The sequence below is a fragment of the Hippoglossus hippoglossus genome, chromosome 5, assembly GCF_009819705.1.
Source record: "Hippoglossus hippoglossus isolate fHipHip1 chromosome 5, fHipHip1.pri, whole genome shotgun sequence".
NCBI classification, from domain to species: Eukaryota; Metazoa; Chordata; class Actinopteri; order Pleuronectiformes; family Pleuronectidae; genus Hippoglossus; species Hippoglossus hippoglossus.
The window spans coordinates 6,342,190-6,356,026 of record NC_047155.1 but is presented as its reverse complement, the minus strand read 5'-3'; the positions used below and the strand labels follow the sequence as shown (position 1 = coordinate 6,356,026).

Below are 13,837 nucleotides of genomic sequence, written 5' to 3'. Positions count from 1 at the left end.
TGTGTGTGTGTGTGTGTGTGTGTGTGTGTGTGTGTGTGTGAGAGAGAGTCAGGCCATGTTTTAGTTTTATTATCTATTCCTCTTCTTCTGAGTATCCTGCGGTGAATATTGGTTGTTAATTCCTCATGTTTTCGATGGAGGGTACATGACCATGCTGCTGTTGGTGGCTGCATAAGCATCATTTACTTGGAATACGCCACAGAAAATGTGTCTGTAGTTTTTACCATTCGAAATTTCTTTGTTCAAGAAAAACAGACTGTGATGATGCTATATAAATATGAACAGAATTACTGTGGAGCCCCAACCAGCAACATGCATCCTCCCGTCCTACTTCAAGCTGTTTAGAACTCTGCTCCCAATGCTCTCTGTCACACACCCCACTTGTTGATTTGATGTCTGTGTACGGGTGTTTTATTGGTACTGTGCATGGTGTAAATCCGCTTGCCAAAAAAAAAAAAAAGACAACCTCTCCTCCTGTACACTGGTGCCATCCCCCTGTGATTTGTGTTTTTATTAAGGGAAGAAACCAGCCACATCTCCACATTGCTGATGGAGCCAAACGCCACAGTTTCCCTACTTTATTTGTAAAGTTTGATGTGTATGTACATGACCGAAGCACTACGGTTTTTTTCCCCCCGGATGCTGACCTGCTGAGAAACATGACTTGTCATGAATTACACTGTGACTGGTCTTGACGTTGCCTTTATGATTGTCGCGCGAGCTGCTCTGAGGTAAAGGTCATATTTAAAAAGGCACTGCGTTGCCGGCTGGGCTTGAATGTAAAACTATAGGCGGACATGCAGTCGTACGTACACGTCTGCTCTCACCAACAGTGATGCTGCGCGTGAAGTGTGAAGCAGCTCACGTTTCCTTCGAGTGGACGAGCTTCCCCCTGTTTTTCGTTTGTTGTGAAGGAAAGAACTGATTCGTTCACTTGTTTTATTTCAGTTGTGTAACTGAAGCGGACATGAGATTTATTGTCTTTAGTTAATCAGCAAAAGCATTTACATTTTGCACATGAAAGTACGAAATGTTTGAAGACACTGGACCAAAATCTGTTAAAAGCCACAAATCACAAGAAACAAAAACATTTCGCATTTGACTCCACAGAAAAAAAAGGCATATTTTGGTAATAATTACACGTGTGTGTGTATTACAGCCTATAGCATTGATTTTAAATATAAGTATGTTGGATCAAATGATTTTTCGTCTGGACTTCAGGAATGCTTGAGTAGATGAAGTATGCCCTCTTGTGGCTGTGTAATATTATAGCACACTATGTGGTCCATTCATCTAACTGCTTAACACTGTCCTAAGCCAACGTCGATCCAAACCACAAAAACATTGGAAGTGAATCTTCTATGTGCTTGATTTAAATGATTGTAATTCTGTTCTTGTCAACAGTCTGCTTAAGCCCGTGTTCAAAAGATTTGTAAATATTGCTGTACATCCTTTTTTTGTAAATGAAGCAAATGAAAAGGTTTAATAAATATGAAGATGCACAACATCAAACCTCTCTGGGATTTTTTTCTGCAAACGAAATGTTGATGAAAGTGGCACTTGCATGATTTTAAGACACAGAGGTAAGAAAGGCGCTTACAAAAAAAAACTATTCCCGTCCAACGTTAAGTAAACTCAATATACTATTGTTCTCTAAACTATATTTGAAAAAGCAAACCCTCGCTATTCCCCCCGTCACAACTTTCCTCCGTCTATATCTACTGCTCAGTTCCTGTTCACATCTCCAGGTTCCACCACTTGAAGTCGAACGCCTCCCGGCGGACGTTGGAGCCGCAGTGCACCTCCCCCAGCAGCTTGTGGTAGGAGGCGAAGTCGTCGATGAAGGTGCAGGTGAGGCCCAGCCCCCCCATCAGCGAGCACATCTCCGCCTCCAGGACGCAGCGACCGTTCACCTTGGGGCCAAAGGGCTTCGGGATGCCCAGGTTTTTCCCCAGAACGATCATGTTCACCTGGAAAGAGATGAACACGATGATATGACTCCTCAGTAGTGCTTATCTCTAACTAATGAGTGCTTTCATTCCTCCTACATCGGAAACAACCATTAGGAAACGGTAAATTCATTATCTATGCCACTTATCCTTTAAGGGTCATGAGGGGGCTGGAGCCAATCCCAGCTGACATTGAGCGAGAGGAGGGGTTCACCCTGGTCAGGTCACCAGCGTATCGCGTATCACTCACACACTTATGCCTACAGTCTCAAATTAACCTAACCCCAGTCTGCATGTCTCTGGACTGTAAGAGGAGGTACTGTAAGAGAAACCCCACGCAGACACTAGGAAAACATGCAAACTCCACAAAGAAAGACTCTGGCCGATGTGGGATTCGAACCATTTGTAAGGGATCACAGCTAGATATTAAGTCTGAACCCACCATGTCAGGGTAGTACGCCACTGCTCTGTGGGTCTGCCCCTCAGTCAGCTTGAATAGGATCGGCAGGTCAATGATGTCCTCGTCCTCCAGGCCCAGCTCTCTCTTCAGGACGTCTCTGTTCCAGTCGATGCAGCTCTGGGAGAAGGAAGGAAAACAAATATGCAGTCAACGTATTGTACAACACACTATAACTATCTTCAACAGTCTGAAAACAAATAATTGCTCAGAAAAAATGTTGCCCAAGCTGCAGAGCTCCGTGACTCATCTCTCCAACATCTCTGTTTGTCAAATGTCTGCATTGCTAAATTCACCCTGGTCCACTTCAAGTGCAAACATCTCTGAGCTAAAACAACTTGCTCCGGAGCAGTAGGCGACGCAAGGGGATAAAGTTTCAGAAATCAGTTTGTCTTTCACATATGCAGAACGCAGCAGGAGGTTGTCCAGGTCAGACGAGTTCACAACAACAGGGAAACGCCCAGAACACTCGAGTGAGGAGCGGTGCCTGGGTAGAAGATGCAGGAGTCGGGACCTGACGTAGAACTTCTGCTGCTCAGTGTTTTTGTTTACAGCCACATTCAAACTGGCACCGGCTCACGAAAAAGCTTTTTTCTCTTTTCAAGCTTTTTGTCGCCGTCTTCCACGAGCATGGCTCCTCTCATTCATCCTGAGATATTTGTATTCTCCCTCTCAGTCGCTGCGAGTCCTCCAAAAATGCTCCTGCTGTATTGTCGCATTTGGGCTCACGGGAACATTTTACTAAAGAGCTGGATGTTTGTGTTCTCACATACAGGAGCTGGTGTGTAAAAAGAGTTTGTAACTTGGGAAATGGAGATGACAAACTGCCTCTGGAAACAACGTCAGCTCACAAGAGCATGAGATCTGTCAGCTGGTGAGGTATCAGTGATGGGTCCCTTTTCTCTCCCTGGTTTTCAGATGGCAACTCAGTTTGGTAGCAGCTTTGAAGATTGGTGGAGGAGGAGGAGGAATAAAAGGTCTGGGGCTGTTTTACATGATTCAGATTTAGCCGCTTAGTTCCGGTAAAAAAGGGGAAATCCTCATGTCGCACCAGCGTAACTTTACACACATCCAACCCCTGTGGGATGAAGTGAAACGCTGACACTGTGCCAGGCCTTATCGCCCAACATCTGTGACAGGCTCCTCTGGCTGAATGGGAACAAATCCCTGCAGCCAGGTTCTGAAATCCTGTGGAAAGCCCCGCTATGGAGAGGAGGCTGTCACAGCAGCATGTCACTGCCTGTGGTTTCAGAATGAAATATTCAACATTCTCAGACTCTGGATGATTTTCACTGTCTTTCATCATCCCCACTCACCTGCACGTAGTTGTTTTCAGCTTGGAAACTCAGGTCACTGAGTATATCGTCCACTGTTCTTGTTTCTTCCTCTTTCAGACCTGTTTGTGAATAAAATGCAGAGCGAGAGTTGAAGAATTACTTGATGATGTTCATGAATGAGACGTTCTCCACTAACACACACACACACACACACACAGGCCTATACCGTCGAACAGCTTGGCTTGTCCGTGGCCATCGCTCTGTAAGCCTCTGAATAGCTTGTAGCCGGCGTCGGGGCTGGCCAGCAGCAGCCGGAAATGCTGTGAACAGAAACACAAGAGACAAACATAACAATGGCTGAATCGTATCCTGAGAGCTTTAACTATGCCACCGCATCTGAAACAGCATGTCGCTATCGAGCAGTAACAGCAAAGGGCAACGTGAGATTCTGTTTTATGTCTCTTCTTACGACCCAAAAAGTTTTTATCCTATGGATCCTGGACTTTTTTACCCCACTTTCTTAAACATTGCAAGATGGCGTTTATCAGCATTTTTGTTTAATAAATCGTGGATCAGGCAGATTCAGGGGAGTGATATGTGAAATTGTAGTTTATTACCTCCACCAAGTAATAAACTGGCCTTGGGGGAGGTGCAGTCTGAGCTCTACTGAGTGCCATTCTATATTGTTTCAGTTTTACAGTTTAAAACTGTGGTAACTTTACCTTTCTGTCAGGTGCAGGAACAAACGTCATGAATTCGTCGACGTGGCCGACAGTGAGCCAATCAGAAAACAAGGCGATTGGCTCCTGAACCATCTGAGCCCACAGGAAGTCCTGAACCACTTTGGTCATGTTGCGTCCTTTAGTTGCCCTGAAGGAAATTAAGAGATGCACGTGTTCATAAATCTTCTGTTCAATATGCTGAACTGAACTAAAGCCGTCCGTACATTCTTCGTAAGTCAGGGGAACTTGAGGACTCACGTAGGGAAAGCCACTCCGATGATGATTCGGCCCAGGGGGTAGTTTCTCCCATTCACAGTAACAGGAGGACTAACCTCCAGATTCCCGAACGAGTCCAGACTGCTCACATCCTTTCTCTTGGCCATCCTCGTCACGTAGCCAAAGTCAGGGCCCTGAGGATATGAAATTATATCAGATAAGACACAAAATCATGTTTCTACGGGAACATTTCATATTCTGGAAGCTTTTTAAGATTACCAGTAGCTCGTTGTATGGAAAGTCCAGGAGGTCTCCATCTCGAGGGGAATCCAGAACAACAGGAAACCGGTGATGAGGTGAATCGATGTAACCGAACTCCAGCTCATCCTGAAACATCATATACGTTATATTTTCTGCTCTGTTTGAGTTCTTATCAGAGATTTAACATAACAACATTATGCTTTCTGCATGAATGCTTTGTACAAGTTTTGTGTTTCATATAAATTTTCCTCTTTTTTTTTTATGATTTCATTGTTTCCAGATAAACTCCTTTTTAGTTGTGCTGTAATGCAACTTCTCCTCAAATCCTGTAACACTGTTTCGAGGAGAATTATGAAACCTATGACACAGTGAATGTACTCCCTGTTTCAAACCACATGTTATGACTTGCCTTGTTCTCATGAAGATTTACCGACTTGCTCGTCACAGCCCAGACGCTTTCTGAAGTTTCTCGTATTCTCGCACGATGACTAATGTCAATTACACAATCATAGTATTTATAGATGGAATTTTCAACTCATTCAATTTGGATTTAGTTCTGAAGCCTTTAGCCAAACGAAGAAAACTCAATGGAATAAAGTGGAAGAAGTCTCACAAACGTTAAAGATGTGAATAAGAAGCAAACATCAACTTATTGCAAATGACAGTTGAAGTTGAAATCTACATTGCAGCGAATGTATTTTCTGACCTGCATCCACCGATCTCCTCTGTTCATATATTCGTGGCAAATCTTCAGCTTGTACCCGCTCTTCTTCACAAGTTTCATCATCCCTTTCAGGAACTGATAGTTATCAGATGTGCTGGGAAAGTAAACCACAGGCAGACGTGCAGATTTCATCAGGAGATATGTTGCAATTTTTCATGTCATTTCATTAAACAAAACATTGTTGGGGATTTGGTATCAATGTATATTTATTATGAAAGGGGGGTATTGTAATGATTTCCTGTTTTTCAGAACCGGCAATCCTCCCACGAGGGTTCAGTTGTGCCAAGTTAAGAATTACTGCCCAAAAGAATGACTGATACCTGACAGCAGATTTAGGATATATGGTTTCAGCCTCTTGTAAGGTAGTGCATAATTACTTTTGATAGTAAATGTTAGCAATGCACATTGCATTGCTGCTTCAGTTTTGTACTGTGCAGTTAGCACTACCTCAAGCGAAAGCTAGAAACCACGACCACAGAGATACAGGTATGCAGAAGCATGAGCAGGTCTTGTGAGTTGGTGGGCAAAATCGTACTTCAGCTGTCCAATACAAAAAGACTATCTCCATTGTATACTATGTTACATTCTATAGTAATACAAAAACAATTGACGTTAGTAATATAATTGTATTTTTCGCAAAATGGTTTTCCGCATGAACGACTCCAACACTGTCCACATTCTTTTGGGTAAACCAAACAAACCAAATCTTTAAGACCAATCAAAAGTACAAAATATTTAAAAGTACAACCCAAAAGCTTCTAGTAGGCGAGTGACTGTTCAAAAATAGTTGTAGCATTTCCTCAGTTGTATGAGTTCAAATTGAAGTGAGTGTGCAAGACTATGCTGTTGCAACAACTAACTTCATCTTTATTATTCATCAGTCTTCTCTTACCTGCACACAAACACCTCTACGGGCTGCAGGGTGTTGGGTGTCATGATCCAGGGCGCCACTCTGAACACAACTGTGTCTGTGAAAATGGGCGTCTCCGGGAGACCCTGTGGAAACAAGAGAAGCTGCTGAGTAACGACGGTTAAAGAAACTCAAGTCTTATCATTGTTTTGAGGTAAACAGTTTCATGGAAAAAAATTGGACCAAGTTTATTTATGTTGCTGAGACTGAAAGGTTATTCTCGTAAACATTTATTATTAGCAAAGAACATCACCAAATTCAAAAGGTAAATTTAATAGATATTTGGGAGCAATAAACCAGATCATTTGAATAGATCATTAAAAGTAAAACTATGGACCTTGACTTCAGATTGTTTGGCAAAGTACATTTTTCTTCATAAAATGTCCTAAGATACAAGTCACTTAAAATACAGACGAGCAGAAAAGGGAGTTGGAGATGAGAGAAAGGTGTGGGTGCCGTGCTGCAGGTCTTAACTGTACTAATGGGCTCTAACAGACTGAGGTTGATTCTGATGAGGCCATCGAAGTCTTTGTCGGGAAACCTGATGCCCTCCACGTAAAACTTCATCTCTGCTTTGTCGCCAAGGTACGGCACTTCCTGTGACAGGATGTCACTGTTCAGCACCAGTGGATAGTCCCTCAACGGGGAGCTATAGATGAAGTTCGCTGGTGAAATGAGAAACAACATTCAAAAACTGAGGCACCGAATTTGGGAAGAGGAAAGAAATAACAGTTAAGAAGGGGATAAACATAAAAGATGAAAACAGTGCGAAGCTTTAAATCAACAGGCTGCATTACATGCATGTTGCATCATCTGTTTCGGGGCTTTCGTCTTTACTCACTTATGGCGTTGGACGTGTTGAGGGATCTGGGCCTGAACACTCTCATGCTCTCTGCGTCGCCCTGCGAGATGTGCATGGTGAGCTTGTAGCCCTCTGGGAGCTTTGCAGGGCCTCTGGTCCGCAGCACCATGTGTGACATGTCCTTCAGATCTGCACAAACCCAAACAAAGACTCATGAGAGCCCTAATACCACAGACTTTACACTGAGGTATTAAATGTGATTTTTTTTTTCACATTCATCTCTAGTGATGAAGCTAAACACCGACAGCATGTGGTCAAATATACAAACACAGGTACACACATGAAAGTCGAGCTGCAGCATAAATGAACACCTGTTTATAATATCAAATTTCAGCTCTACTGGTTTGTTCACTTCAAAGTCATTTGATAGCTTGGTTTTATCAACCCAGCCTCTCCATGTTTGTCTGTAACTTTCCATATCACCTATTTATTCAGCTGACTTTGCCAAAGCAAATACGCCTGGCTTTTTGTAATTAAGCTCACGGTACATACAGAAGAACATAGTCACTGTTAAACTCTCTCACCTGACAGTTTGTTGATGCGGCCCTGATCGGAGTCCTGTTCCTTAAAATAGGTCCGCTCTGAGTCACAGTTGACCAATAGGATGGCTCCGTGTCCTTTAGGACCCCACATCCAGGAGCCCTAACAGGGTTTCAACAAACCAGACACGGGAATTGATTTAATTCACAGTTTTGCTGCTCTGCGTTTCACAGCATGAACAGAGCATGAACTCCAGGGCTTTAACGTGTGCATATTAAACTGTCAAACAAGGAAACATTCAGGAAGTTGACAAAGCAAAACTTTAAACCATCTCTGACATAAGCCCCTTCAGGCTTGTATAGAGAACTTATCTCATGCAGAGTTGGCAGCACGACAGGTTTAAAGACTTAAATAGGACGCAGGAGCTCTATAAATAAATGAGGAAATCTACAGCGCTGAGTGAATTCAATAAATAGAATCCTATTCATTAAAATTGTTATGTTATTGTTTATCAGAAAGTGACAAAAACAGAAAATCCCTCCATCATTGGTGTCAAACTTTGCGCTGTCATCTTGAACTGTCACAAAGAGATCACCTTATTAGGGTTGTTTTTCTCCACCACACCGTCTCTGTCCGCATCCACATCCAGAGAGATCTCTGAGGGACAGACACAGACACATTCAAGATAGTGGCTCCTATCATAATACAACTATTGTTTTCAAAAGGCTATTAATATACAGTATATTTCCATATCACAGTTGAGCACGTTGCTCTGTGCCTGAATATATGCAATATAAAGATGGTTCTGGTTAAAAAACACGAGTTCTGACTGAAATCTGATGTGATTTAAACACACAACTAATGTTCCGCTGACAAATTATTAACATAATTAGTTGTTACATGGTTTATATACATTTTAATAGAATGAATGTGTGTTGCATTTTAATGTTTTAACTTACCAACGGCTGTCAGGTGCAGGATCGCTCTCCCCAACACCTCTGTCCTCTCCCCATAGTACTGGACAGACAGCTAATAGAATAAAAGCACAAATTATTTAGATTCCCAAAATGAGAATGTTTGAAACCACAAATTTTAAGATAATGATTTGCATATTGCAACTGAGCTCTTTTTAATGTGGACTTTCCCTCTGGTTCTGTAAAAAAAAATCAGTTAAAAAAATCAAAAAAAGCAAAAGGTACAAATGCCTTCAGGAGGGCGACACTGAGTTTGATATATTTCCAGTAGAGTAGAAGTCTTCTCTTGAAATGTAGAATTTTTTTTTATCATGCAGTGTTTTTGCTTTGGGCTCCATGACAGACTCATATTCATCATTTGAATTTGCTTTTGTCAGCTCGTCTCCTGGAGCCGTTCACGTCCCACTTCTCGCACATATTGAAATATGATATATATAACGGTGTCGTGCCGCTTTACCTTGCTATCATTTTCATGCTCGCTGGCGCGGCTCATGCTGATGAGCAGCACTGAGTTTCCATTGAGAGGGATGGGGGAGAGGTGTGAGGTCTCCTGGGGCGGGGGGCTGATGCTGCACTGAACGCTGGGGGTGCACTTCACAGAGAAGAACTTGGAGCTGGGAGGGGCACTCCTGAGAACAAGAGAAAGAGCAGGTTATTAGGGCTGCGTCTATACACCACACAGAAACGTTACCTCCACAGAGGAGGTTATGTTTTCACCCCCTGTCCGTTTGTTTGTTTGCAAGCAAGTTAACACAAAACAACCAAACTCATTCAATTTTGGTGCGGATCCAGGATTATTCCCAGGAATTGTTCATGGATCTCGATTGGGGAAAAAAACGGATATCTATGAGTGTGTGAAATTTGGTGCAGCTTGATTGACTTTAAAGGGACTGATGAGGTGTCACTCAGGTTAAACATGTTTCATGTGTATAAGAGCAGATGTGTATTTTTATACACTTGAGAAAGAGCATTAACGTGTGAAGCCACAAGCTTGTATGTCATCACAGGTGGAAAGACAAAGCTGTGGCTGGAGTCATGAGAGTGAGTCAGTGTGTTTTCATATTTCAATGGAAGGGAGGAGAGAGAGACAGCTGACGTCTAAAAAAGTGACCAAATGAAGAACTGGAATCGTCAGACTGAGACGCTCTCTATCTATTCATTCAATATGTGTAATTTCAGTCAGTAGCGTTCAGTATCCCAATGTCTGTTTGTACAATATTCATCTATTATTCTTTTATTGACTTGTTTATTTTTACTTTAGATAGGTTTTAAAACCTACTTAAGAAACTTTACCATTCTAAAATATATTTGTGAGTTGGGTGCAAAACTGATATTGTACTGTGCCCTTGTCTTGTGTTTGGTCTGAATGACCATAAAGTGAATTTTTAATCTTTATTTGTCGAACTGCTGAAGCTTCCTCGTGGCTCCTGCTCCACTGTGGACTTTGTCCCCAATATCTCACATCAGGAAGGATCTCTTCACTGCTATCGACAGGATGAAGGATACAGAAGCACATCTTTCAGATACTAAAACCACTCCCTTGAATATGCAGCTTTTATTGTTGCAGATTCCAAAGCACCGCGGGAGGCTGTGCCGTGTGACACTCTCCCACATTAATCCGGCCCTGCTTTGTTGTGTCGGCTGGCATTTGGCAGAGCCGTATAGCCCACATTTCTTTGGTACAACAAAGTCTCTCCTGTTGGCAGCACAGTGTACAGTTGATAGCAACAACAGAAGACTGTTGATTCTCTCCACAGTGCAAACAAAAGACGACCTACACCACCAGGAACTGAACAAATGATCCTTTCCTCATTCTTGTTGACATAGGTTAGCTAGAATTTAGATTCAGTTAATGATGTTTCCAGTTGATAGAGGTTAAACCAAAACACAGGTTGTTGATATAGCTAAATTAACTTGCTCTTCTCCACAGCCTTGTTGATATAGGTTAGGCATATCATTATGTTCTTCGTCCAACCTGTACATATAAACAATTACGGGTAGTCTAGATATTAGGAACACCACTCAGTGTAATGCAGTACAATATTTAAAAAAAAACACAAACTACAATAACCGTTCTTTGAATGTACTGCAGGATTGTTGCATTACACTTTGTAGCAGTCGTATTTAATACATTTGCGATTAAGAAATCTATACCTAATCTATAATCAATGAAAGATTTTTCAAAAAGCCTACGACTGTTACAAATTGTAATGCATCAACTCTGCAGTAAATTCAACCTTCATTGTGGTTTTAACCCTCATTTTTGTTGATGTAAATGTGGTTTGTGTTGCTTTGTAATTGTAGACGCACATTATACTGAGTAATACTTCTAAAATAGCCCCTGCTGCAGTCTACCCTTGTATGTATGAATGGGGTGGACATAATATTAGAGACGCTTTCATTCAACACAAATGATTACTGATAGCTGATTGGACAAGAGTCTCACCTGTTCAGGTTCACGTTGAGTTCCGAGCCAACCACGCATAGAATTCTTGTAGTTTTGCCATAATCTACTCTGAGCGTCCTGGGGTGGATCATGGCTGCAGTCGTCCCCCACAGTCAGCCTGCTACTGACAGATAAATGTCCTGGTACTGTTGAGATGCTGCCTGGTCTTTACTGACTGCCCTGTTATTAGATGCTGCCTGGTCTTTACTGACTCTCCTGTTATTAGATGCTGCCTGGTCTTTACTGACTCTCCTGTTATTAGATGCAGCCTGGTCTTTACTGACTCTCCTGACTCAGTGCAGAAGCTCAACAAGTGATTATGAGGCCTCAGCTCCTGAAGGCTCGGCCTCTGATTGGTCAGTCTGTGGCTGTGGCCCATCCCACCACGGTCCACCCCCAGTCAGCTCTCCCTCTCTCTTCTCTTCTGTCGCTCTCTCTGTCTCTCTCTCTTTCTCTTTCATCTTACCCCTGTGTATTGTTTGGTCAGTTCTTTTGCATTTCTTTATTTAGAGAACAGGTTTGTCTTTAGGGTGGGGAAAAATTGTCACGATGTGGGGGGCAGTTGGACCCAGACGCAGAGTTTAAACTTAAAAAGGTATAATTTTAATCAAAACGAATCTTTAACAAACCAAACTGGGAGCACAAAGGGAGAAAATACAGGAAGCTTACACGGAACTGGGAGCAAAAAGGAAGAAAATACAGGAAGCTTACACGGGGGGGTGCAGAGGTGCAGAGGCTCAGGAGACACGGGATACAGAAGTACAGGGATAGCAGGGCAGGAGATCCGGACAGGAGGACAGGACAGGTATACACGAGAACACATACGACCAGAGACATACGACGACGATCCGACCAGGACAAAGGGAAGAACCGAGGCTTAAATACAGACACACAGGAAAGGCAGGGGCAATTTGACACAGGTGTAACACATGAGGACTGGTGCAGACAATCACAGACAGGAAGTGAAGAAAGAACACACAAGCAACAGAGACTACAAAATAAAACACGAAACAGAACACGGAGTGTGAAAACATGAAACAGGAGGAGATACAAAATAACTGAAAACACCTTGGAAATGGTGGAAACTACGCACTGGAAAATATTAAACCCTGACAAAAATGCTGTTGTAGTTTTTGTCTTTCACATTTATCTCAGAGAACATAACACTTGACTTGACACTTCTAAATTTAGTGTAAATGCTACAAATAAATACAAAATAGAGCAAATTCATTTTATTAAAAATATTAACCATAAAGTAAAAGTTCATATTGATTTTTTACAGGATTATTCCATTGCTTTATGCTCTTGACTGTTAAATTGTATTAAACTCTATTTAAAAAAAATACAATACAAATCATTTGGTGAATATATGTATTTGTATCTGTATTTTAAAAAACCTATTGTAAAAAGGTAAAAGTAAAAAATACTTTAATCTGACAATAAGTGTTTGGTCACTTTTGCTGTGCACGACATTTTATGTTTTTTTACAGTGTATTTTTTTCCGACCTCAAACATAAGTTCGATCTGACGCTGATAATATTTTTGCCTTATTATCACCACAACCATCATTACTCACAACATGTAGGCAGTGTGTGTGTGTGTGTGTGTGTGTGTGTGTGTGTGTGTGTGTGTGTGTGTGTGTGTGTGTGTGTGTGTGTGTGTGTGTGTGCTTGTCTTGCTATAGTTATGAGGACCAGTTGTGGTTCAAAACCGTCATTGTGAGGACATACTGGCTTGTCCTCACAAATTCAAAGGGTTGTTTGAGGGTTTAAGGTTAAGCATTTAGTTGTGATGGTTAAGGTCCGGGTAAGGGGCTAGGGAATGCATTATGCCAATGAGTGTCCTCACAACTATAGAAATGTGTGTGTGTGCGTGTGTGTGTGTGTGTTCCTGTACTTGTGAGGACAATTGTAGGCATAGACCCTACAGAGTGAGAACAGTTTTGGAAAGTGAGGACATTTTGACCGGTCCTCACTTCTTCAATGGGCTGTTTGAGGGACTTGGTTCAAGGGTTAGGGTTAGAATTAGGTGTAGGTTAGGGTTAGGGTAATTTAGTTTGGATGGTTAGGGTTAGGGGCTAGGGACTGCATCATGCCAAAGAGTGTCCTCACTAAGACAGTAGTACAAACGTGTGTGTGTGTGTTTGTGTGTGCGTGTGTGTGTGCACGCGTGTGTGCGTGCGTGCGTGTGTTGCAGGATGATCTGATTTCAGTTTACCTGCTCAGGTTTGTCTTCAGAGTGGTCCCAACAACGTGGAGGACAGCCTGAGGACCCGCTGTGTCCAGGCGACATGTTCGGTGGTGTCCTGCGGTTCCTGTGCTTCCTATTCTCCTCCTCTGAAATAACTCAGGTACTCTGGTCTGTGGCACCTCTTGAGACATTGTCGGTCGTTTCTCTGCCGCAGATTGTTGAAGGATTTCTGGAGCTGTTGTCCTGGCGCTGCAAAATCTGGAAAGGAGGTCAGGACGAGGCAGCCTCTCCGTTTGTTTGTCAGGGAAAAGGAGAGAACAGCCCAGGGGATAATTACACAGGTATGACTGTTTGGGCTCGACGAGTGGG

The 13,837-nt window shown here is 42.5% G+C and overlaps 2 protein-coding genes across 17 annotated transcripts in view; one reads left to right on the top strand and one right to left on the bottom strand.

Annotated features, from left to right (window-relative positions):
* si:dkey-166d12.2 (rap1 GTPase-activating protein 1) overlaps positions 1 to 779 on the top strand; it is a 67,682-nt gene extending 66,903 nt beyond the window's left edge. For all 15 annotated transcript variants that reach the window (XM_034584393.1, XM_034584388.1, XM_034584387.1 and 12 more), the window contains one exon: positions 47 to 779. The gene's annotated coding sequence lies outside the window, so the exon portion shown is untranslated. The remainder of the gene's footprint in view (positions 1 to 46) is intronic.
* Positions 780 to 928: 149 nt separating this feature from the next.
* padi2 (peptidyl arginine deiminase, type II) lies at positions 929 to 13,837 on the bottom strand. 2 transcript variants are annotated; one of them, XM_034584402.1, is made up of 17 exons: positions 11,537 to 11,560; positions 11,279 to 11,430; positions 9,290 to 9,461; positions 8,818 to 8,887; positions 8,454 to 8,515; positions 7,903 to 8,020; positions 7,358 to 7,507; positions 6,991 to 7,181; positions 6,499 to 6,602; positions 5,589 to 5,700; positions 4,901 to 5,008; positions 4,664 to 4,815; positions 4,406 to 4,553; positions 3,910 to 4,003; positions 3,723 to 3,802; positions 2,392 to 2,526; positions 929 to 1,970 (listed from the first exon to the last, which is right to left on the bottom strand). In XM_034584402.1, exons 2-17 carry the CDS (start codon positions 11,368 to 11,370, stop codon positions 1,737 to 1,739), a joined length of 2,022 nt encoding a protein of 673 aa, XP_034440293.1. In that variant the 5' UTR covers positions 11,371 to 11,430; positions 11,537 to 11,560; the 3' UTR covers positions 929 to 1,736. The 2 variants fall into 2 exon arrangements, with proteins under 2 accessions (XP_034440293.1, XP_034440292.1); XM_034584401.1 differs by lacking the exons at positions 11,279 to 11,430; positions 11,537 to 11,560 and adding an exon at positions 13,496 to 13,837.

Bases quoted from the DNA above. Each gene is read 5' to 3' on its own strand.
- padi2 (XM_034584401.1), bottom strand. From the start codon at position 13,659: ATGTCTCAAGAGGTGCCACAGACCAGAGTACCTGAGTTATTTCAGAGG. The intron at 8,888-9,289 runs GTAAAGCGGCAC...TTATTCTATTAG, and splicing joins AGCATGAAAATGATAGCAAG to CTGTCTGTCCAGTACTATGG. The intron at 4,004-4,405 runs GTAAAGTTACCA...TTCTGTTCACAG, and splicing joins TTCCTGCACCTGACAGAAAG to CATTTCCGGCTGCTGCTGGC.